Source organism: Brassica oleracea, chromosome C7, assembly GCF_000695525.1.
Source record: "Brassica oleracea var. oleracea cultivar TO1000 chromosome C7, BOL, whole genome shotgun sequence".
In the NCBI taxonomy this organism is placed as follows: domain Eukaryota; kingdom Viridiplantae; phylum Streptophyta; class Magnoliopsida; order Brassicales; family Brassicaceae; genus Brassica; species Brassica oleracea.
Window position 1 is genome coordinate 11625547 of NC_027754.1, and position 24923 is coordinate 11650469.

General features: G+C 35.6%; 3 protein-coding genes across 3 annotated transcripts; 1 reads left to right on the forward strand and 2 right to left on the reverse strand.

The window, feature by feature from the left end:
* Positions 1-14: 14 nt before the first annotated feature.
* Positions 15-3056, reverse strand: LOC106304975 (serine carboxypeptidase-like 21). The gene is made up of 13 exons (XM_013741354.1): positions 2839-3056; positions 2565-2710; positions 2389-2459; positions 2135-2257; positions 1933-2035; positions 1788-1825; positions 1583-1684; positions 1177-1500; positions 851-916; positions 641-762; positions 336-449; positions 214-259; positions 15-115 (listed from the first exon to the last, which is right to left on the reverse strand). Exons 1-13 carry the CDS (start codon positions 2994-2996, stop codon positions 32-34), a joined length of 1497 nt encoding a protein of 498 aa, XP_013596808.1. The 5' UTR covers positions 2997-3056; the 3' UTR covers positions 15-31.
* Positions 3057-6899: 3843 nt separating this feature from the next.
* Positions 6900-8834, forward strand: LOC106306801 (probable sodium/metabolite cotransporter BASS3, chloroplastic). Its single transcript, XM_013743555.1, has 5 exons — positions 6900-7349; positions 7480-7575; positions 7649-7955; positions 8038-8285; positions 8379-8834. The coding sequence occupies exons 1-5, from the start codon at positions 6988-6990 to the stop codon at positions 8617-8619; spliced, it is 1254 nt and encodes a 417-aa protein (XP_013599009.1). The 5' UTR covers positions 6900-6987; the 3' UTR covers positions 8620-8834.
* A 361-nt stretch (positions 8835-9195) lies between these two features.
* On the reverse strand, positions 9196-10394 carry LOC106306802 (dCTP pyrophosphatase 1). The gene is made up of 2 exons (XM_013743556.1): positions 10130-10394; positions 9196-9623 (listed from the first exon to the last, which is right to left on the reverse strand). The coding sequence occupies exons 1-2, from the start codon at positions 10250-10252 to the stop codon at positions 9342-9344; spliced, it is 405 nt and encodes a 134-aa protein (XP_013599010.1). The 5' UTR covers positions 10253-10394; the 3' UTR covers positions 9196-9341.
* Positions 10395-24923: the final 14529 nt, after the last annotated feature.

Genomic DNA, 24923 nt, shown 5'->3' on the forward strand with positions numbered 1-24923 from the left:
TTAATGAAGTACGAGCTAAAACTTGAGGAGTCTATATATTTTTTCCTTCTAGAAAACGGCTATAGAAGTCCAAGGCTTCATGAGGTTTGTATTCAGGAACGGTATGCCCTGAACCCTACAAAACAAAACATTCAAACATCAAAAGCGCATAACAAAAGCAACAAATTCATCTGTAAAATACAAAAAAAAAAAAAGAGAGGGGGATTTTTTTACCTTAATAGTTGCAAATGTAAGATTGTTGGCATACCCTTGTGTAAACCTATCGTACCAAATTATTGTAGAAATAGTGAACTGAGAAACAAATCATTAGAGAGAGAGAGAGATAAAACAATTACCCAGCGACCATGCCATTTGAGATCCATGCCCTCCATTCATCGACCACCTTGTATCCCATTGACTTAGTCCATGCTTCAGAGCCGGTATATGGCACACACATGTCATGATCTCCGCTGCACATATTAAAATATTTTACACTGGATACACTTTCACTGGGTTTACTACTCGTTAAAACATGTACAAACAATGAGAAAGCAAAGAAGATTATCGCGTGTTTGATCCAGAACAACACCATTGGACCATGCCACCTTGGTTTCTAGACATTTTCTGTAGTCTTACTTGTACGGTTAATATATATATGTACCTGAAAATTAGAGCACGATAGCCACTAAGAGTGAGGTTTCTATGAAATTCTATCATGCTTCCAGCATCATGAGTGTAATCGAGGTTGTTTGTGCACAATTGCCATCTTCCAATCTCGCTTTCCTATCAACGTTTCAGACATAACTTTTAGATGTCAAAATATTTTATGGCAAAAAGAAGAGAGAACATGTATGATGGATGATATAAAGACCTCTTTAGCATGAACCGCCTTCCTTACTGCAGGATCGTTCAGCCAAGCCGTTGCAACTCTATCATCCTGCATCCATACCAAGTTCCTTACATTTTAATTATGTCGTGGAGAAATACATATATATGAGAAGGAATGTAGCACAAGCTTATATTTGTGTATAATGATCAAAGATCCTTTAATACAAATGGATAAACCTAATTGTACATATGTAAATTTGTGTGTAAACAAGTGATAATTTTAATTATAATTTTCTCAAGCGGCAATAGCAAATATACTTAACCAAAACATATATAAGAGGGAGGTGCATGATGACGTTAAGTACTCACAACGCAAGGAACTTGGGAGTTAGCAAGGATTTGAGGCCAACTAGGGACAAAGCCTGGACGCACAACAGCACCAAGGGGCCACGAGCGTCCAAACATTCTCTTTCTCACTGGCAACGGCCTTTCTGTTTTTCCCAACTTAAGGAAACTCGGAGGAATAGATCCCATGTCAATCGGGGACGTCGATGTTCCGTGGAAGCACGGTTCTAGAATGTTATATATGTTTAATAACTTCACATCATCTGACACTTTTCCAAGCAAGTAAGCGCATTCTTCGCTTACATCTGGCTCTTTATAGTACTCTCCTTTGCATGCTGCTTTAGTATCCTGCCAGTTTTTGTTACACATTAGATAAAAAGCACTGATGAATAAAGCAAGGATTATAAGACATCGAGCAGCAAAACCAAACCTCATAGAGTTCATTAGAGATGAGTCCCATCCCATGTGCGAAGGGGACAAGTGCGTTACCATCAAACACTGGATCAGTAACTCCATTACCCACCAAATATCCCTATATATATAATGTATATGACATATTAAGATTGACGAACCGAAACCATGAAGAACTTTTAATCTGAAAGATTATCTCCATTATTGAATTCCATTAGTTGTACCTTCAAGTTGATAACCGGCTTCGTCCCATTCTTATTTCCTACAAAGTAACAAGAGTTGAAGAGAAATACTGGAAACCATTTTTTTTCTAGCATATGAAAAGGGGTTTATTTTTCTAATAATATGATGTTCCAAAAGTTAGATGACCTTTGACAACTTCGGAAGCAAGAGTTGGGACGTAGACACCAGCATATGATTCTCCTGAGATAAAGAATGGATTTGACTGAAACTCCGGAAACATCTTGAACCACTGTCGAACATAAGTAATTAATGGTTAATTTGTTGAATCGCACCCACTACACATTAAACATTATTATTGTTCTAAAAAAATAGAACATTATTATTTCACCTCGACTAGGAATGCATAAGAATCAGACGCGGTTTTTGAATCATTAGTTTTATAATCCGACTTGTTTCTAGAGTAAGAGTACCCCACACCAACTGGGGAGTCAAGGTATATGATGTTCGAAACCTGACCACAAAAAACAAAAACAAAACGATTTTTTTTTTTGACATCAAAAAATACTTGAACGATTTTCTTATTTATTATAAGAAAAGTACATATTTGATGGTTTATCAAAAGTCGTTGTTCTTTCTTTTCACCTTAGACCAACTATAAGGATTGAGATGCAAACGAGGTTCTTTTGTTTTTGTTCGTTCAAAATTGAAAGGACCTGCAAAAGTATGCTATTATTGTATTTGGATAACATCGAGATAAATCTTGAGTCGAAAAAAACTAATGTTTGTAGTGGCGAATGTAAAGATTATATGAAACTTACCATGCTCGTAGATAAATCCATCCATGCTAGAGCAACCTGGACCACCATTTAACCAAATGACAACTGGATCTGTTGAAGCATTTCTCTCTGATTCCACAAAGTAATACCATAGATTCTTATTACGCTCCTTATCTATTGCCACATACCTTAGATCACGTACCAACGTCCATTTGAAAAGAGAGATTAAATTCTTTAGGAAGAAAATCTAAAATAAAACTGTATGAAGATGTGCTTTTCGTTTTTGTGAAATGTAAGCAGTTCAACTGAATTTTACCCGGCATAGTGTTTAGATGGAAAAGTGCCACTAAAACCAGAAATTTTGGTGACAAGAGCAGACTCAGGGGCAGACTCTGTTACTGAAAAACGCAAAGACAACAATACTGAAGCAGCAAGAAGAGCTTTCACTATCAAAACCATTTTGATAATGAACATAGACCTGCAACTACAACTGAAATCTATCTATCAGAGAAGAATTGTGTATTGCAGATATCTATACAGGAGAACACTAGGTATGGTAAAAATTATAGGGAATCTAATGAAATTTTTTGGGAAGCATTACAAGGAAAAAAATTATAATAAGAAAAGATTAGGTGAAAATAACAAAATAATAAATGTAAAAGGAAAGAAATACAAGATTTTAGCAAGAAATAAAGAAACAAATCTAAGAGAAAATATTTTTACTATTAATAGAGATAACATGGATGATTGGAATGACTTGTAGCTTTATGTTTTTGGCTATAGTGTTTAAGGTGTAGATTTATTTCCTGTAAAACTTTTGGTGTAGCTGTAGTTTTATGTTTCCACAAGCATATTTTAATTTTCTAGAGAATTTTTGGTTGTTAACTTCTTTTAAAAAACAGAAAGTTTAATTGGCTGACATTTTTGACTCTAGACTAATTTTTAGTTGTCTAGAGCATCTACAGCTACAACCAATCACCCCTAACATTATAAAATATATCAGTCAAATACTTTTGTATCGTAGTACTTTCAGATCTTTTATGTTTGTAGAAATATACTCTTTCCGTTCCTAAATGATTCATATTCTAGAGAAAACTTTTGTTTCAAAAAGATACATATTTTATATTTCCAATGTAAATTTTGTCAACTAATAATGAGAAATTGTGAAGTTCAAGAACATTAATTGCATTTCTTAAAATCTTATTGGTTTAAAAGTATAGAAAATATAAAATTACAAAAAACTATGCATTTATAGCTAAGTTTTAATATGTTTTATTAAAAAGTGTGAAAATTCTAAGACATAGATCTTTTAGGAACAGAAAGATTATTAAATAGAGATAAAGTCACATAATATGATCAAGTTAAATATTTTTGTGTCATAAACACATATGAAACTCATACAATAGTTAATTTTCAAATACAAAATTATTTCTATAAATGATAATAAGAGATTTTAATTTATTTTATTGACTTCTTATTGATTTTTAGAGTATGATTCTGATTTAAATGTGATTCTGATTTAAATGTGAACTAGATTCTTAACCGTATTTTTAAAGTGTATAAAATTTTATTTAAATCACTTAATTATTTATTTTATTTACAAAAAGTTATACATATTGACTGGGTTTAGTGTATGAACTAAAGTGATTGAGTTCTAAAATGTAATACACACATTTTATTGATTTTATAACTTATTGTAATACTTAGTAAGTAGAAATGAATAAAACTATGGCTAAAACATTTAAACCATCTATTTAATGTATCTTTTATTAGTTTTGGTTTCTAAATATTTTTATAAATGAAATATATTAATTTATAATTTTAACTATTCTTACATTGATCAAGGTTTATTTTTTCGTATTTTATAATCGTAAAATATAATTGTTTTAACTCACTTCATATGGATCTAAATATATTGCATGTTTTATGTAAAACTCTGCATTCATAAAATATCAACTATAACTCGATCTACCATTTAATCATATAAACAATATATTTTAGTAATTATTAATATTTTTATGTTTTTTAAATATATTTTGAAATTAAAAATTTTATTTGAAAACATTGATGTGTCATGTTTTATGTGTATAATTATTTAAACTCCCATATAAATTAGCTCCATTACACCTGATTCAATTTATTGTATAAATTTTTTTTATCAATAACATAATACTTCTTAATCAAGACTCTACTGACCAAACTATGGACTCTGTGTTCATATGGGAAAAATAAACATAGTGATTTCTTGCGCAAGTGCAAGAGAATAAGTTATGAGTCCTAGGAATGTGCTTGAGTTGAAAAGCGACATATCCATTCTTTAATTTTTGAAATTCTTCTAAATATACTATAAAAGTAGACCATTCTTCTGGTTCTGAAACCATTTTCACCAACTGAGAACAATTTGTTGCAAATATTACATGAAACTGTCGTAGCCGTTTCATACATTCCATCGCCCAAATTAACGCTTCCATCTTCTCGTGGAGAGGTGAATGCGAAGCTCTGATGTTTCTTGCCCCCATCAAACCCTCAAAGCCTTCTAAAGTGGTATATCAACACTGTCTTGATAGTAAGTCCTTTTCTTTCTAAGAAGCATCTGTAATGCACCATCTACCAATTTGATGTGGTGTACCATGTACATCCTCATTCCTTGTTCCCCTGCTCTCTATCCCCAATTGAGATTCATTCCAAAGTGCTGCCCTGTTTCTGCCAATTGCAATGTATCAATTGGATTCTTATCTATATCATTAAAACCATTTCGTTTTGCATTTTCCAAATGTACCAAAGAATCCATGCAAACTGATGATCCTCAATGTATGATCCTATCCTCTAGGATAAAGAATCCATATTTGCAAAAACCTTTTCGTTTTGCCTCTTCACTTCACTTTCTCAGCTTCTTTCTATTACACTTACTTCCACCAATGAAAGCAATGTTGCTTAAGTCTATGCCGATTATCAGGACCGGCCTTAAAATTCTGGAGACCTTAAACAAAACATAAAATGGGGGCGAACTTTAAATTTTACAAGAGAGAAAGAAGTTAAAGAGTTTTTTTAATAAGAAAAAAAAATATGATAGAAAATATAATTTTTTTTAACTTAACTGTAAATTAAGTTTTTAGTTCTATGGACTAAAATTTTAATTTATTGCGCCATTAAGTTGCTTTATTGTTTAGCTCATTTAACTTAGTTTAAGTTAGTAAAACAAAAAAGAAATAAGTGGGCTTTATATAAAAAAAATTATTCATATGTATAATGATAGTGTGATTCTAAAACTAGTTGTGAAACATTTCTACATCAAGAAGGAAGTTACATCTAATAAATTATACATATGTATAATGTATTTTTTTTTTGCTTAATGGATCATATATAAATAGGTGCATGTGGCATGCCCAAAGTGAATGTAATGCTTTGTTTGATGCAAATTCAAAGCCCAGCGATGTGCACAACAATCACATCAAACACAAAATACACATGCCTTATTCTTGCAAAGTATTTGTTTGATCGATGGATCTTGGACTGCAGATTCACAATACAGTGGATATGGTTGGGTATAGATAGATGAAGTGGGAAATGAACAACTCATAGGGTTGAAAAACAAGGAGAGAAGATTGTCATCTTTGCTCTCAGAACTAGACGCACTCATTTGGTCCATGGAGAATATGATTCAACATACAACATGCCAATATTTTAGGACAGACTGCAAGGAGCTAATTTTGATGGTCAACGATCTGACAGCATGGCCAGGATTTTCACCGGAACTACTAGAGCTAGCATCGCTTCAAGAACGTTTTCAAGACTTCAAGATCATTCATGTTCCAAAGGCATAAAAAAGACAACTGATTCGCTTGCCAAGACTGTACGAGCTTTTTATAAAAGTTTAGTTTTTATTGATTGTTCTGTTTCGATCTGGATTCTCAGACCACCTCTAGTTTGAGCGGCGAAAGAATTTTTGTTGTTGAAAAATAAATTAAAAAAATAGGGACACGCAGCAAAAGTTTCATTGGACATGGCCCAAGATTAGCCCAGCCAGCTATGAACTATTCTGATTGGGCTCTGTTAAATTATTTTGTGGTGGCTAACTGGACTTTCTATCTTTTAATCTATGGCCAGGGACCCCTGTGAACATTTTTATATTCTCCAGCTTTAAATATGAAAGAGTAGTTAGAAGAAGAAACTGATTAGATTCTAGTATTCTACTAGGGTTAATAATGAGAAAGACGACGTCCAATGAAACCGGTCAATTCTGAAGTAATTGGACCAAACAAACAAAGTTGTAACACCAAAATTGTGCATCTAAATAGACAAAAACCAACCGGCAAAGTACAAATGACTATTAGAGGACCACGCCATGAGTTTGGCATACACTTTGTTAATTAGTGAACATTTATTTTCTATATTATCCCTTTTGCTTGCTTCTTCAAACTGCAAACTTTTGACCCTCTCAATTTTCAGACAAAGTAGAAAGAGAATGGCTTCAATCACCTCTTTCCCTTTCCCTTTCTCACCACCAGCAATACCCAAACGGACACTTGCCGCTAAATCTCGGTTCTTCAATTGTTCTCATTCATCTTTCTCTTCGATCGTTCCGCCATCGCTTATTAGTAGTAGCTTTCAAAGACGCGTGGGGGAAGTAGCGTGCTCAACGACGCCGTTTATGGGAAGAGTTGGATTGCAGTGGAGAGATGGCAACATGTCTCTCTTATCTTTCTGCGGAGGAAACGATTCTCCTGATAACTCCGATTCCTCCTCTCAGGTCTTGTCCGGTTTGCTTCCTTTCGTCGTGGCCCTCACCGCCCTCGCTGCTCTCTCCTATCCATCCACTTTCACCTGGTTTGCACTCTCTCCCTCTCTTACAAGATTGGTGCTTTTACGCTTTGATGCGTCGTCATTGCTCTGTTCTCAAGCTATCTGATGAGAATTGAGTAGTGTTTAAGATGAATATCAGATGAAATGTTTGCAGGGTATCTAAAGAACTCTATGCTCCTGCTCTTGGTGGGATTATGTTATCTATCGGAATCCAGCTTTCAATCCAGGATTTTGCTCTTGCTTTCAAAAGGTTATTTGATCATTCAAGTTTTCTTCTTGAGGCTGTTTAGTTTTTTTTAGTACATTATTTGTTTTGGTTGCAGACCAGTGCCGTTATCTGTTGGTTTTGTTGCTCAGTACGTTCTGAAACCGCTCCTTGGGGTTTTAGTTGCTAATGCCTTTGGGATGCCGACCACTTTCTACGCTGGTTTTGTACTCACCTGTTGTGTCGCTGGAGCTCAGTTGTCTAGCTACGCCAGTTCTCTCAGCAAAGCTGATGTTGCCATGAGCATTCTTCTTACTAGCTCTACTACTATTGCCTCTGTTCTCTTTACTCCACTGCTAAGCGGTCTTCTTATTGGATCTGTTGTTCCCGTCGATGCTGTTGCCATGTCCAAGTCTATACTACAGGTAACCAAAAGTTTTTTTAGCTATATGATCATGAGAAGAAACAATCATCGTTTGAGGTCAAAACTTGATTTAACATCTGTAGGTTGTGCTTGTTCCAGTCACTCTTGGCCTTGTGTTGAATACTTACGCAAAGCCTGTGGTCACTCTTCTTCGACCTGTGATGCCGTTTGTTGCTATGGTATGCACTTCACTCTGCATCGGAAGCCCGCTTTCGATTAATCGAAGTCAGATTCTTTCAGCAGAAGGTCTTAGATTGATTCTTCCAGTTATCACATTCCACGCGGTAGCATTTGTTGTGGGATATTGGTTCTCCAAGATCCCAGGCTTAAGGTAACACTACTTCAACACGTAAGAATCTTCTTTTTTTTTTTCTAGCTTCAATAAATACTTTTCTTGAGTTCTGTTGTTGAATCTTTTAACCAGGCAAGAGGAAGAAGTAAGCCGGACGATATCCCTGTGCACAGGAATGCAAAGCTCGACCTTAGCTGGGCTGCTTGCAAGCCAGTTTCTTGGAAGCAGCCAAGCCGTGCCAGCAGCATGCTCTGTGGTTGTAATGGCCATAATGGGTCTATGCCTTGCCTCTTTCTGGGGCAATGGGCTTCGTATGAGGGACGTTCTGTCTCCACTAACACCGCAAACTAGTGACAATACCGCTGAATCATGAGCAGAACCACAAACCTGTAAAGCAAGGGAACAACACCTTGAGATATTCATCGCAAATTCTTTCGGGTTTTGGATTTTGAGGAACAAACAGCATTTGGGAAGGTAAAGATTAAGGGTTTTAGAGGGGATGGTATAGGTAGTAGTGGAGACGTGTCATCAGTCATCATGTATGTAGTCTACTAATTCATGATATAGAAATGTGAACGCTTATATCCATTCAGTGCAAGACAGGTTAAGCAAATATAAAGAGACCAATGCAAAGTTGAACAATGAAACCGACAAATGCACAATGAAAATAACGCAAACACAAGCCGTTGCAGTGATAGAAAATAAAGATCTCAGACTTGATCTAAAGAATATAATGAGGGGTTGATCACGCTATGTTCACTAGTAATGTGGACTTGTATAGGGATTGATGTTCAACGAACATAATCTAAACCAATTCAACATGTGAACCAGAAACTGCTTTGAGGATTTATCCAAGTTCTTTCTTGTGAATCTTTTATAATTGAACAAGCGAGTAGATGCAGAGACACTCGCAAATGCTCTGATGAATCAAATAACTCCACGTGCAATATATGTAAAAAGGTTAACTCTAATGTAAAAAGATTCAGTGCAAGACAGGGAAAGCAACAATACAGAGACCAATGGAAAAGTTGTACAAAGCAAGAGTCAACAACTCACATTAGGATTTTTTATTTTTTTTTTGAGAAAAAACAGAGATTAATTATCTTCGGTCAACTTAGTATTGTCGCTTGAATGTTCACCAACACAATGATCAGTCTGTTTGGGTGCTGGGTACTTAATGGCATTGAGCTCGAGTTTCCGCAGAGCGGCCTTGCCCAAATCGACACCACAAACATCAGAAAGCCTCACCAGATACAACAACACATCTGATAATTCTTCACCAAGATGAACTTTGTCTTCTTCTTTCCAATCCGGAAGTCCTCTTTCCACTTCCCCTCTCCATTGGAATATCTCTGATAACTCTCCCACTTCACCCACCTACATTTCATATTAAATATTATTTCTAAAGCAACCAAAACAACAAGAAACAAGAGTTCACTTGGTTTTGCAGGACAAAAGTTTTGACCTTTTTATGACTTTGTTCTCAAAAATCACATGTTTTTCTCATTGTTTATGTTAATTGCAAATTCATTGCTCCATCACTTGCAATCATGTCAAAGTTGGTACAAAGCCACAATATCCCCTTTTTTATTTGCGGGTTCTTAATTACATAATCAAATTTTCATGGAACCAAGATCAGCTTATAAGACAAGATCAGGAGAAAACCAGACATTATAACCAACTCGAAGATCCATGAAATGTAAACAATTAACAAAAAAAGAGAGATTCCATTACATAGCAAAAGAAGCCAACTTTTCTGTTTATCAGACAGGACCCAAGTTAAATTTCCATGTGACACTCCAGTACACTATATGCATCGTAACTGGAAGATTAATACACTAACTTGAGATTTAGAGATAAATCAAAGGAGTAAAAGAAGATACCATGGCTAAAAGGAGGTTCCTTGGGCTGTGATACTTCTCCCAATCTCTAGCCTTTGCAAAATCATCCATCTTCTTACTCAGAGTTCCCAGAGAAACTACTTCCTTCTCTTCCCCCATGTCCATTTTTACACAGACAAATCCCTAAACACTCAAGGAGGAGAAATCTAAGATTTATAGAAGAAAATGTGATACTAATTATTTTATTATTGCTTGATTCGATTCCTTAATGAGACTTTTGATTGAGAGAGAGAGATGATCGGTTACCGGAAGTTTCTTGTTGAAGGTGAGATGTGTACTGGTTTATCAAGGTTCGTACACGTGGCAGTCATCTTTTTACTGTAGCTTCTTTACCTATCGCCCACCCGGCGACCAACGCAACCTGCGAGTCGTAGGCCTGGACATTTTAACCTGGATCCGAAGACCCGAACCGGAACCGATCCAAAAATACCCGATTCGGAACCGGACCGAAAATTTACAAGTACTTTTTGGATTTAAATTTTTTTTACCCGAAAGAACCGGAACCGAAAAAGAACTGACCCGAATAGACCCGGACACAAATATAACCGATCCGAATATACCCGACCCGATAAGAACCGATTTGTACCCGACTTAAAAACATATATATCTAAAACTATGATGTTTTTGTGTTCTATTTTATATATATTATTTTATGATTTAGTTGAAATATCTTTTGTTAACGACATTTGTTATTATTTTTTAATATTTTTAAAGTAATATAAAGTTTTAAAATGTAAAATTTAGAGTTTTAAAATGTTTTATTTTAATTATTAATAGTTTCATTTAAGTTTTGAGTATATCATGTTCTTTTCAGATCCTAAATACCCGAACCCGATCCGGACCCGATATGGACCCAAAAAATTACGGGTATTTTATGGGTATTTTAATTATAGACTCGAACCGACCCGGACCCGGGAAGAACCGACCCGAACCCGAACCGAAAATTTCTAAGTACCTATTGGATCTAAATATTAAGGACCCGAAAAGACCCGGACCCGAAAGGAACCGGCTCGAACCCGACCCGAAGACCCGAACGCCCAGACCTAGAGCCGAGTCGCATGTTAATGTTCGTTTTGGTGTCGCGTGACTAATCGCACGACCATTTGCAGGTTCCGATTTAAGTCACCCGAAAAATAAAGATTAAAAATTAAGAACATTTTGATTACGCGACTGGTCGCATATCGCTGGTCGCGCGACACGCAAACAAACATAATTTTAGTCGTAGGTTTAGTCACAGGTCGCACGACACGTAAACGAACATAATCTTAGTTTGCAGGTCGCATGGCGCGACACGTAAACGAACATGGCTAGTCTCCTAGCTTTTTGCCCTATCACTATACGAGGCAAGTAGGTCTGGGTTTGCCGGTCAACTTTTTTTTTAACTGAAAATCCTCAACCCACAATTTAAAATCCACCAACTCGCACCCGCCTCTCTTAATTTTGCGGATAACCTGCACGACTGGCGGATAATATTTTTATCTAGAAACTAATTACTTTATATAATTTTTTCTAAAAAAATGATATATTTATAAATAAAAATATTTTTATAGAAAATCCATATATTTTTTTAAAATTTTCAAAAATTTTTAAGATGTTTCAAAAAAATTTACGGATTGGCGAGTACTTGCGAGTCAAAATCCACCAACCCGCATTCGTCCCGCTTAAAATAGTCTTAACCTACACCCACATCCACTCCGCGTCGGGTCAAACGGGACGGGGTCCGCGGGTTATGATTCAAATTCCCAGGCCTCGAGGAAGGGACTGAGGTTATTCCTAAGTTGATAAGAGATAAAATAGGACAAATTAACCGCTTTTAAAAAGTTGTGGCTATTTTTCTTAATTACAAAAGCTGGTTCTTTCATAAGAGAATTAGAATAATACACTTCGGAGGCATTTTGCATTGAGAGAATTAGAATAATATCATTTATGTTCATAATTTTGATGAAAATTACAATATATTAAGTTTATATATTCTAATTGTGTGTTTTATACAATCTTAAACATGAAAATGTATTAATGTTATATACAATTAAAGATTAACATGTTTTATAACATAGTAAACCATCTAAAAATTCTGCCCAGTATAATTTCCGATTAATCTCCGATTTTTTTTTTATGTGCTAGGCCTAACCCGACCGTCCAACTAGTGACCGGCGCGTTCCCGAACAGACAGAGGATATAACAAACGACCGCAAGTATTTAAATACAAAAGATTTAAACAAATTAATAAACAAGGGAAGGGAGAACATGACAAAGGAGACATGACAGGTTTGCAGAACATCTATTTTTATAAGACCACGAGCAATGGCCCTGTTGAATTAAAAATTCAACTGTTTAACTGATGCAATGGACCTGTTGAAAAAGGTGAGAATCCAGGTGGATTAATTGGATGTTGAAAGTTTTCAACGTGTTGAAAGTTTTCAACGTGTTGAAAGTTTTCAACGTGTTGAAAGACAATTAAATGGGTCCTACGTTGCTTCTTTTGTATTCGTAGTGGCTACTGATATTTTTTTGTACTTTTTTAATTTTTCTAAATTATTCAAATACAATTATTTTATAGTAAACTTTTTTTTATAAAAATAAAAATTATACCAAAATGCAACACTTATTATGATCTATAAATAGAAACTAGTCTCATTTCATTTGGATATAAAGTAAAAGTGTTAATTTTTTTGTTAAATATATCTTCATAATAATATTTTAATATTTAAAGTTCTTCGAGTTTTTCTTTAAACTATTTATGTTAATTAAAATAGAAAAATGTTAGTGATAAATATTTATAAATTAAATAAAACAAGAATATGAATTAAAAATGTAGGATATAATGTTAAATTTTATTAAGTAAAATTATTGTATTGATTAAAAAGAAAGTAAATATTGATTAATTATGTGGAAGAGAGAGAAGATGATGTGGAATGATAAAAAAGAAAAATAGGGTGTTGAATAAAGTAAACGAATGTAGATAGTCTAACAGTTCTTTTCCATTCAAATTCAAACCATTATAAACTCCCTCCAACAGTCTCCTTTGTTTCATGAAGTCAACTTGGACGAGTTCACATCATACTTTGTCTCCCACGGTTAGTTGTAAATTCACATTTGTTGACACTTGTTCACATTTGAAGTTTGGCTCAGTCTTGTGAAATATTGTGAGGTCTTCTTCTCACCTTTGTCTCTTATTTATCTTTATTTCTTCGTATCAAGACATTCATTCTTCATTCCAACACGAACCACTTATGCAACACAGACCTTCGGATGTACACAATTTAGTATGGTAACAACATCCTAGACATGCATAAAAACTATTTATTCATTATGATGGTCTTGTCTTCTCTATTGTTAACAATTTGGATTCTTAGATCACCTTAAGTGTGCGTAATCAAATAGCGTTTTGTTGTATACTAAAGAACAATTTGGTTGCCATGAAGCAATAAGATTGAGCATAAGAAGTAAACCACTGTCGTAAACAAACATTAGCATGCTAGGAAAATAAAACTCTTTTAACAATAAAAAATGCTGCTCTGTGATAAGAAAAACTACCAAAATCCCACAGAAAAGAAGAAACATGAACTACAAATCATAAAGCGAACATATTCCACGCCTAAAGTAATCAACATTAGGCCATGTTCATTTTTGTATTTTGATGTAGTATCTTGATGTAGCATCTGAATACAACATCTACATATTGCAGATCAAGATGTTGTTCGCTTTTATAGTTAGTATTTGTATTAAGATGCAACATCTACATGTTAAGTTGTTCGTTTTCTGATTTTATAACAGCATTTGAACACTAATAGATTTTGTTTTCTGTTTTGCAACAAAAGGCTAAAAGAAACTAAACAAAGTCTTAATCCGAGTTGCACCTCGGGGGAACAAAGTCAACATAAACTATAGCAGAAGACATATTTCGAGCACCACATGCCAGTTTATCAGCCATTGTGTTTTCGTTCTCGGGATAGGTTTAATGGTGAAAGTCTGAAAAAACTCCTTACATCGCAAAAATTCTTCCATGTGTGTTGTGAACGCCGGCCATTCTGTGGGTGTAGACACTATCTTCGTCAGTTGAGAACAGTCTTTTGCAAACACCACTTCTGAAATATGTATTGTCTTCATGCATTTCATCGCCCAGATCAGCGCTTCACATTCTGCATGTAAAGGTGATAGACTCCTGCGGATATTCATGGCACCCATCATAGTATCAGTAGTTCCTTCCTTCCTATAAAACAATCCTTGACCTGTAAATGAATCATTTTCCTTCCATGCACCATCGATATAACACCAATCGTGACCATGTGAACTTTGATTCCCAGGAAAAGTATATGAATCTCAAAATGATGAATCTTTGATCTGAGATTCAGCCCACAAAGCGCATTCTATCTCTGCAATACGAAAAATATCGAAAGGATTCCCTGTTTTATTTTGAAAACCTTATCATTACGATTTTTCCAAATATACCACAAAATCCAAGGAAAATGAGTTAGATCTGGTTCCTTTGGCAACCTCCAGAATAAGTAGATCTGATTGAGTAGGGAAAAACCCTGGACATGAAAGAATGTTTGAAATTACCCAGTTTGAAGAGCTAATGGACCAAAGAGTACATGATTAACAAATTCTTCATCGTCTTCACACATTTGACACTGCATGTCACATTTAATACCACGAGAACGAAGATTTTTCGTAATCGGTAGACTTCCTGAAATTATCTGCCAAACAAAATGTTTCAACTTTTGGGAACACTTGAGTTTCCAAGAGTGAGCTAATAAAGCTTTTGTATCTGGTCCCATTTCTTTATGCTGAAAACCCATATCCAGATAAGTTTTTTCCGTCCTATATCCTGATTTAACTGAATATCTACCATGATTGGTAAAATACCATCTATACGAATCTGTCTTTAGAAAGCGACTAATGGCCAAACTTCGTATGATACTCACATCGTCCTTGTTATCATATACCTTGAGTAAGTCTACGTTCCAAGATAATTCAATTGGATTAATTAAATCATCTACCTTAAGTAATGGATTCAAAAATTGATTCTGAAAATTTGGTATTGCTGACCTCGGGCGAGGAGCGGAAACCCAGGGATCATTCCAAAATGAAATGGTTGAACTTGTTCCCACTCTTTTGATTAGCCATTTTTTAACCAGAGATCTGGCTGAAGTAATACTTCTCCACCCATATGAGGGAGAATATGCTTTTATTGGATCCAAAGGATCTGACTTCCTATAGTATTGTCCTTTAAAAACCTTTACGAAAAGGGAATCAGGTTTGTCTATTAACCTCCATAACTATATTGCCAACAGAGCGGTATTAAAATTCTAAATATCTCAAAAGCCAATGCCTCCATCATCTTTCTCTATGCACAATTTGTCTCAAGAAAACCAATGCATACCTTTATTATTCCCACTACTACTCCACCAAAAATGAGCAACCACACTCGTAAGTTTCTTGGTAACTGTTTTTGGAACGAAAGCAAGACATTACATGAGTTGGCATAGCAGATGCCACATATTTAATTAGAACTTCCTTGCCACCCTTTGTAATAAATCTAACTGTCCAATTATTGACTTTATGTTGACCCTCTCATTAAGGAACCCAAAGATCTGGGTTTTTGATCCTCCAAGACTTTCTGGAATACCCAAATAGGTTCCCATACCACCGATTTCATTTATTTCTAAAGTTTGTTGAACCTCCAATCTTACTGAATCAGGTACCTTATGTCCAAACCGGAGGGAAGACTTCATAAATTTAATCTGTTGCACTGATGCTTTTTCATAGTCTTTTAAGATCTGTAAAATTACCCCACATTTCTGCTTATTCGCTTTACAGAAAACTAGATTATCATCCGCAAATAATAAGTGCGAAACTGACGGAATAGCACGTGCCATTTTTAGACCTGTTAACAACTTTTCTTCTTCTTTTCTTTTTTTTCCTAATATTCGAGACTAGTGCTTCTGTACACAGAATAAATAAGTAGGGTGATAGTGGGTCACCCTGCCGCAAACCTCTTTTGGTAAAATATGTCCTTTTGGCTTCCCACTAATTAAGACCTTATATTGTACTAACGATATACAAGTCTTAATCCGAGATACCCAAAAACCCAATTTTAGTAACATAGCTTCTACAAAAGTCTCCTCTACTCTATCATATGCCTTACTCATATCTGTTTTAACTGCCACAATTTTTTCCTTGCATGAGTTATTTTTTCTTAGCCCATGAAACATTTCATTGGCAATAAGAATGTTATATGAGATCAATCTCCCAGAAACAAAAGTAGACTGCGTTTCTGAAATTAGTTTGGGTAATAGCCGTTTCAGTTTTTGACAAAGTACCTTTGAAATAATTTTGAAGCCCACATTACACAAACTAATATGCCGTAATTCCGTCATACGATTTGGCAGCACCGTCTTAGGGATGAGACAAATATTTAATCTTTCATCCAGAGATTCTGATATAATAATTGACCAGGATTTCTGAAAAAATAAAATAGTCATTCCATCCGGTCCTGGAGGTTTCTCTGGATGCATCATAAACAAAGCCAATCTCACTTCCTCCTTAGATGCCCAGAGGTAAGAAGCCTATTTTGATCATCTGTAATCATTGGTTGACCGGCGATTACTAGCGATTCGCTTTGCTTGAACCTCCTTTAAAAACTCTTCATAACCCGAAGGTGATGTTGTCACAAACAGAACATTAAAATAATTAACGGCCACACCTTCGACCTCTGCCTCCGAAGTAACCCAATTCCCCTCGCTATTATGTAACCCCACAATTTTGTTAGAGCGTGGTATAATTTTGTGTTACGATTTCCTTTCGCATGCCAGTAGTCCTACTCTTTTGGTCCCATTATAATTCCTCATCTCTATAAGCTTCCTTTAATTTTTTGGGATACCTCTAACACCTCCTCATATGTTTCCGAGTTATCACTCCGAACCTCCTTCAGAGCCTTCTGAAGACTATTTATTTATTTTCCTTTCCATACGGGAGATTATGTTTCCTCCGCACCGAAATTGAATGTCTACAGTTGATAATTTTATCTACTGCACCTGAGTTGTACCTTGGATTTCTTGAAGACTATAATTTCGATATAGAATCTATAAGATCTACCTCTCCAATGCATCTCTTATCAAAATGAAATTGCCGTCTTCTCTTGATTTGTTTCTCAACTAGGTTAGTGACAATAGGTCTGTGATCCGAACCCACCATACCCAAATATTCCACATAGGAAGAAAGAAATAGTGTGTGCCATTCCTCATTTCCTGATGCCCGATCTAAACTGCACCGAACCGTTTGTCGTGCTCTCCTTCCACTCCATGACATAGTATTTCCCAAACTCGGGAACTCTAACAGGCCACAATTTTTTAAATCATATTATTTAATTGTAAAAAGGCCTGACGCGTTCCGTAAAGCACCCATTTCTTTCTCGTGATTACCTGAAATTTCATTCAGGCCCCCCATGACAAACCATGGTTCCGTCCTACTAATACCTATACGTGTAAGTCTTTCCCAAACCTGATCTCGAAATTTCTGTATTGGATCCCCGTATACAAAAGATATAAAAATGTTTTCCCATTGTAACTTGTTTCAATGTCTATTATTCTATTACTCGAGTAGAGTATAGTTATCGGAAAGTCTTTGCTGTAAAAAAGCGCAAGGCCTCCACTTCTTCCAATCGGATCAATTGTGTGCAGATATCTATAACTATAATGGAATTGAAAATCCTTAACAAAATCAAAACTTTGTTTAGTTTCCGAAAGAAAGAGAAACACTGGCTTGTGTTTCTACCATATTTCTGTAAAGAAAACTGATTGTATACTTACTTCCTATATCCTGACAGTTCCAACTTAAAATCTTCATATCCAAAGTTGTATTAATAGTTAAAATACTAATATTTAAAATAGTTAAAATACTAAAAGGATAGATTTTGTTCTTTACAATGAACTGATTCTAATAATTAAATAAAAATATATATATTTAGGCATGTTCGTTTATGTATTTGATGAAGCATCTACATGTAGCATCTCAATGCAACATCTAGATATTGTATCCAAATGTTGTTTGTTTTTTATAGTTAGTATTTGCATCCAGATGCAACATCTAGATGTTAACTTGTTCGTTTTTGTATTTCATAATAGCATTTGAATATTAATAGTTAAAATGACTAAAAGGGCATGGTTTTTATTCTTAATAATGAACTGATTATAATATTAAAATAACTTATTTTTTGGACGGAAAACATGATTTTGCGGATTTTGATGGAAAATTTAATTTTGTGATTTTAACGAAAGCATACTATCTGCGGTTTTTGCAGGAAACCATAATTTTCCAATTTTGATGGAAAACGAGATTTACTAGTTTTAGCGGAAAAACTCGACTTTCGATTTTGGGAGGAAAACACGATTTTCCAGTTTTAGCGGGAAAATACGATTTTTGATTTTGGTGGAAAAATGTAGTTTTCCGGTTTTGGTGGGAAAACATGATTTTTCATTTTGGGCGGGAAACTCGATTTCTGGGTTTGGGAGACAACGAAATTTTCATGTTTTGGCAGAAAAATACTATTTTTTTTTTGTTTTAGCGGGAAAACGTTATTTTCTAGTTATTGCACGAGAACTCAAATTTTAGGTTTTAGCGGAAAACATGATTTTTCAATTTTTACGGAAACTCAATCTCCAATTTTGGTAGGAAAATGCAATTTTTGATTAAAATGTGATTGATGATTAAAAAAAAAGAAAAGAAAAATACCATAGGATAACACTAAAAAGACTCTTGTCACAAATATAGACTCTAAGGATCAAATTGACCAAACTGTTTCATTAAAGAGGTAAATATACACTTATATCCCTAGGGTTAACTAATCCAAACATTAGTTTATAGAGTTAAGGGGTGGGGATTAAGTTTTAAAATTTTATAAAATAAAAAATAAATATTAAAAATTTGAAAATAAAAATTTGAAAAAAGTTTCAAAGAGTATTTCGAATTACAAAAAAAAAATTCAAAAAAGAATTTCAAAAAAAAGGAATTTATAAAAAAGTTCAAATTTGAAAACATATAATCTGAAACTATAAAAAAAAATATATTTTTTATTTTTTTATTTTTATTTATATATCTAGGTTATTAAGGTCTTTTTTCTTATTAAATGAAATATTTTGGTTATTTTTTTCTTTAGAGTCTATTTTTCTGATAAAAACTTGAAAATTATCTATTTAGGAGAATTGCACTTAAAATATTATATATTAGTTATGATTAAAATTTTATATTTAATTATGATAACTTATTTAATATTTTTTCACGGCAATCCCGTTAAAACAGCGAAGTATCATATAAGGAGGAATCCGGTGATCAAAAGCAAAGATTATACATAACTGCCAACGAGTTACCACAAAAACTCTTGGAGACAAAAACCAACGGGCCTGGAACAGTCCTTGGAGTCCAAGGAAAAAGATTAATGATAATCAATCTCTAGTAACAACATAAAGCAACAATGCTTGCTTAATTCAAACAGAAACAGATCATAGACCATGAACCACCAAAACATCTTCGAAACAGGACATGCATGCAAACGAGAAGAAGAGGGGAATAAGGATAAATGCAAGCCGAACTTTACTAACGTTGAGACCCGGAACTCATTATATTGCTCCAGAAAACGCAAGGAACCACAAGCAATCCGTATGGATACAACCTAGGGAGACGAGGAAGAGAACCTGTTTTGATCTAGCGTCCACCCACGACAAGGAGCCAGAAGGACCACGGCTCTGAATCCAGATATTTGAGCCGAAGAATCAAAGCCAGAGGCAAGGATTACCACAGTCAACGAAGAAACCGGTCCAAGGATGAGCAAACCTTGGAAAGCACACCTGCAAATCTAGAATCAACAAGATAAGCGCAAGAACAACCCATAAGGTTGAAAAAAACGGATTCAAGAGAAAGCCCCATCAAACCAGAGACAGGGGCAAATTTGTAACAATGATTGGCATCACTCAAATTACCTCAGTGACTTTACTCTCTCAAATAAAATGTTTAGTCGTAGTACTTAGAGATCGAATCCACAAGGAGTTAAGACACACAATAGATCCTAATAAGTTAATGATTAAGCTAGACAAGCAATTAAAACAATAAATAGCAAAGGTGAACAGGTCATTTGTTCGGTTGATTAATTGATTTGAAGTTGTAAACAATTATGAGAAATAGCTATATTTAGGGTTTTAGGTAATTAAGATTATAGTGATATAGATGATAAGGTTTCAATCCTAGAACACGAATTCTAATGACAATATAGTCCAGCTTCCGCGTGCGAATAAATTCTACTGATCTAAGTCTATATCTCAGCTGTCGCTTGTTGATATAGTTCGAACATCGATCGACACCACATGACTAGCGTCGCTCGATGTTTACCTAGTCAAGCGTTACCAAGCTGTTTGATTGGTTCACTAGTTTAACTAGATCAGCTGTCGCTTGTTTCTAGCAAATCTAGCTCAGAAAAATTAATTCAGGTAGAAGACCATGCTTCTGCTTGTGCCTAATTATCATAAATTCAGGGTTCTAGCTAACTACTCTAGGACACAAGCATTAATAGCAATTCCTATGAAGAAAATCTTATTACCTTAGCGTATCTATATTTTAGGCTAATCCCTCATAACCTTACTTCTAATCCCTAAATCTAACAAGAGTAACTACTCAGACATGATTAAGCAATACATGACAATAATATGAATAAACTGCACAAATAGAATAGAGTAAACAAAATAGAGTTCCAATACAGATCTCTGAAGGAGTCTTGGATTTTCTCTCCAAACTACTACAAACCCTAGATATGTTTTGCTGTGTAAAGTAAAAAGTATGAAAGCGTGTGTTGCCCAAAACAATGGCATAGCACATAAATATTAGGTTAAAATCGACCAGGGGTAATATTCTAAATGATCTGGAACTTGGGCCATAAGTCGGCTGGGAACCAAGTCGGGCTTTGCACGCTTCGCTGTCGATCGACAACAAGAGTGTCCATCGATCGACGGTTGACTCTGAATGTCGAATTTGGACTGGTTCGATTGGCAGCTACGAGTTTCTTCTAGCTTTTGCTCCAAAATGTCCCAAAATCACAATATATCTCCAAAACAGTCCAGAACCTGTAAATACTCTAAAAAGACTCTAAAACATAATAAATAATTTCCAAAACACCTATATACCCTGGCTAAAAACAGGTAAAATCCATGGTATATCAACCCCCCCCCCCAAACTTAATATTTTGCTTGTTCCCAAGGAAAAAACAAGAGTAGTCCTAATGAAATAGTTTTTGAAAACAACTGGGACTCACATAATTTAAAATCAATACTCTCACTTTTGCAGATATTAAAGGTGAACGTGAATCATTACTAACCTTGGATGATTCAATGTACTACACTCTAGCCTAGTCACCATTACCATACATCACACAACTCCACTGATAGCGCCTGACATACCCCTCTACTGACCTCATTTCTAGATAAAGTAAATGTGTAGGCTACATCTTGGGAGTATCGATCAAGGGACACATGGAATCAACTCAAGGAAGTATCTGGACCTACATGTAACCATTTCTTGTTTTCTCTCTCTCTTCTCTGAATCCGATCTTTTTTTATAATATTACTAGGCAAAGTTGTAGGCAAATAGTCGGGTCATCGATAATGTATCAACCCCTCGCTTCCAAACAATGTGTGATCATTCTATTAGAGTAGAATAATGGGGTCGCATGAAACATTCTTACCCCTCTAAACCGCAAGAAATCATTTCAACCTCCTGTAAATATGGATACCAAAGAGAGGTGGAAGAAGAACCAGGACACTAAGTCTAATACCTTCCAGACTTGCATGAGGACTCCGATCCAATGTATATCAAGCCCTAAAACAAGAAAGTAGAGTATATTAAGGTTGGAAGTCATCTTTGGTTTCTCCAGACATTCTCAGTTAGTGTGGATGTGAGTAGCACGTGATATACTACGGTGTTTCCATAAAATACATCTTGCAGTCAATAAATATAGATGGTCCTAGAGAGTGGTTAGAGTAGTAATTAAATTACAATAAGATCATAATCCCTTTCTTGACTCGAGAAAACATAGTGAAAACATTTTTTTTATAAGACTGATTGGGCCTGGGCATTCGGGTCCTCGGGTCGTTGCGGGTCCGGGTCCTTTGGGTCTAAGAGTTTACGACCCGATAGGGTAATTTAAAATTCTCGGTTCGGGGTCGGTTCGGGTCTTCTCGGGTCCGGGTCGGGTCGGGTCTTAGATAGTTAGACCCAATACGGTAATTAGAGTTTGTCGATTCGGATTCAGTTAGGTTACGGATCGGGTTTGGTTCGGGACATGTCGGGTCCAACCCAAGAAATACCTAAAACACACAGAAAATATCTGAAAGTATTTAAATACTCAAAAAGATGAGAAATTTTATATAAAATCTGATCCAAAGACATGAAAAAATATCCAAAATTTTATCTAATTATCCCAATTATATTTTTGAAAATCTAAATTTTTATCCAAAACCCAAAACTGTACCCAAAAACTAAAATGTGAAACTTAAAAAATATCCATAATACCAAAAATAAACGGAAACATCCATATATACTAGAAGTTTTGGGTTTTCGGGTACCCCATTCGGGTCTCGGGTTTGGGTCGGGTCCAAGACCCGCATGTCCTTCACAACAAGACCCAATAGGATAAAAGGATAGGATCAGTTTCGGATCAGGTCAGGATTTTTCGGGCTGGTTTCGGGTCGGGTCTTCGGGTCCGGGTAAAATGCCCATGCCAAAGACTGATAAATAAACTAATATTAGTAAACTTCCCCCCAGACTCAAACAACACTGTCCTCAGTGTGTATTCAGTCGAAGTTTGGTGAGAACATAAATCATAAGTACTAATGTAACAAGGAAAACAATATACATGCCGACTGATGTTAGTGTCGATCGACACACTTAAGTGAGGATCGATCGGTGGCGGTGGCGAACTGTCGATCGATGTCGACTGTGTCTCAACGGTCGATGCTTAGAGAAATCGTCTCCTCTGATATTTTTATTTTTATTTTATTTTTCTGAAACAAATAAAGCACAAAAATAAGTAAAAAAGTTCAAAGAAAACTTATATAAAACTTACCAATGAGCTGCATCCCATTAAGCGCTTTGTTATAGTCATTTAGCTTAACTTTTTGGAGGTGGTTTGGCTAGTAAGGAGGTTGGTGACTACTAGTTGGGAAAAAAGTGTCAAAATCATCTTTGGACATCTTGAACCAGGTACCAACAAAAATTTTGATTGCGTCTTCACCCTTGGTTATGTGGTCTTGCTGCCTCTGAATGGTCTCATGAAGAGAATCTATTTTCATCTTCAATGCCTCCATTTGTCGTTCCAATGCTGCAACAGGGTTGAGAAGACGGAAATAGACGTCGTCAATGTGTCTATAAAACTCATCAAACATCTTATATCTCCATGTCTCGATGTCATAGATGAGTTCTTCTATATTGTCTTTGATGTATGAATGAGCTGGTGAATAGGGTCGTGAGACATAATAACTGGGTATCTGAAAACATCACGCATACTGTGGTAGACTCAGATACTGCCCTCCTGACTGATCAGCCATCTCTAATATTGCTTCTATATCCTCCTTAGAAACATTGATGATCCTTCCATCCAGTGCTTGTGAGTTGCCATATTCATCTCTTATACTCCATACTTATCTGGCTGTATGACACAGATCTTCCTTTTTTAAGGGGTAGCAGTATGAATCGCGAAGCTTGGTTGGTATTAATCATTCTCCCAACTATTGATAGATCCTTATGGGAAGTTATATATCTCATTCGCAGAGTTAGTGTCGATCGGTGCTTCCAAAGGGCTGTCGATCGTTGCTTCAAACTTTCCATCGATCGACAGTTTAGGTTGAGTGTCGATCGATGCTCCATTGTCCACTTCCACTTCAGATCCAGGATCAGAGTAACAGAATGCAATGAATCATGGATTATCTCCAATCTCCATGCAGGACGTTTGTGGCTTGACAACTCTCACTGGATCATAGTAGACATTAGGGTCTATGAGTGTCAAGCACAACTTGTTGGTCTGCATGTCGAAAACTGCTCCTACAGTAGCCATGAAGGCTCTCCCAAGTAGCAGAGAAGAAATCCAGTTGAGCTTGATATCCAGAACATGGAAGTCTACTGGAACAGGGGCATTACCAATCTGCACCTCAAGGTTTCTTGTAAGACCCGTTCCTGGTCTCTCGACCCAACTGGATACGAATGCTTACTTATTAATTTCTTTGCTTGTTTGATTCATCTTAAGTCTTTATTTACTAAGTCATATTCGAATATGAGGTTCATAAACAAACGAATAGATTTGCACAGCGGAATATAAATGTGTATAAATTGTATTACTTAGAAACATGAGATCCAATACACAACTTCTTAACAGTTTCATAGACAATCACTAGTTCATCCCTAGCATCAGCTAACCACACATTACACAGCCTCTCACTGACCGAGCCTTCACGGCTCCTTGGCTTGACCAGAACCATCCTTAGTTCCTGAAACCACAACCAGATAAGCATTAATCATAACCGAGAGTAGAACTGGACGATTCTACAATGCTTGGCTTGGTTCCTAAAACATAGATAAACCTCAGACAATATAATAATGAAAAGGTATGAACCCATCTACCGTATCCTAAGTCATTCAACCAACCACCCCTTGACTTAGAATCAGATAGACGGTCCAGAATAGATAAGCAGAACACACGAACAGGTCCGGATCGTCCCCAAAGACCAATCCGTCT

Bases quoted from the DNA above. Each gene is read 5' to 3' on its own strand.
- LOC106304975 (XM_013741354.1), bottom strand. From the start codon at position 2,996: ATGTTCATTATCAAAATGGTTTTGATAGTGAAAGCTCTTCTTGCTGCT. The intron at 2,460-2,564 runs GTAAGTTTCATA...ATACTTTTGCAG, and splicing joins TGGATTTATCTACGAGCATG to GTCCTTTCAATTTTGAACGA. The intron at 260-335 runs GTAATTGTTTTA...TTGGTACGATAG, and splicing joins TCAAATGGCATGGTCGCTGG to GTTTACACAAGGGTATGCCA.
- LOC106306801 (XM_013743555.1), top strand. From the start codon at position 6,988: ATGGCTTCAATCACCTCTTTCCCTTTCCCTTTCTCACCACCAGCAATA. The intron at 7,576-7,648 runs GTTATTTGATCA...TTTTGGTTGCAG, and splicing joins TTTGCTCTTGCTTTCAAAAG to ACCAGTGCCGTTATCTGTTG. The intron at 7,956-8,037 runs GTAACCAAAAGT...TAACATCTGTAG, and splicing joins TGTCCAAGTCTATACTACAG to GTTGTGCTTGTTCCAGTCAC.
- LOC106306802 (XM_013743556.1), bottom strand. From the start codon at position 10,252: ATGGACATGGGGGAAGAGAAGGAAGTAGTTTCTCTGGGAACTCTGAGT. The intron at 9,624-10,129 runs GTATCTTCTTTT...TATGAAATGTAG, and splicing joins GGAACCTCCTTTTAGCCATG to GTGGGTGAAGTGGGAGAGTT.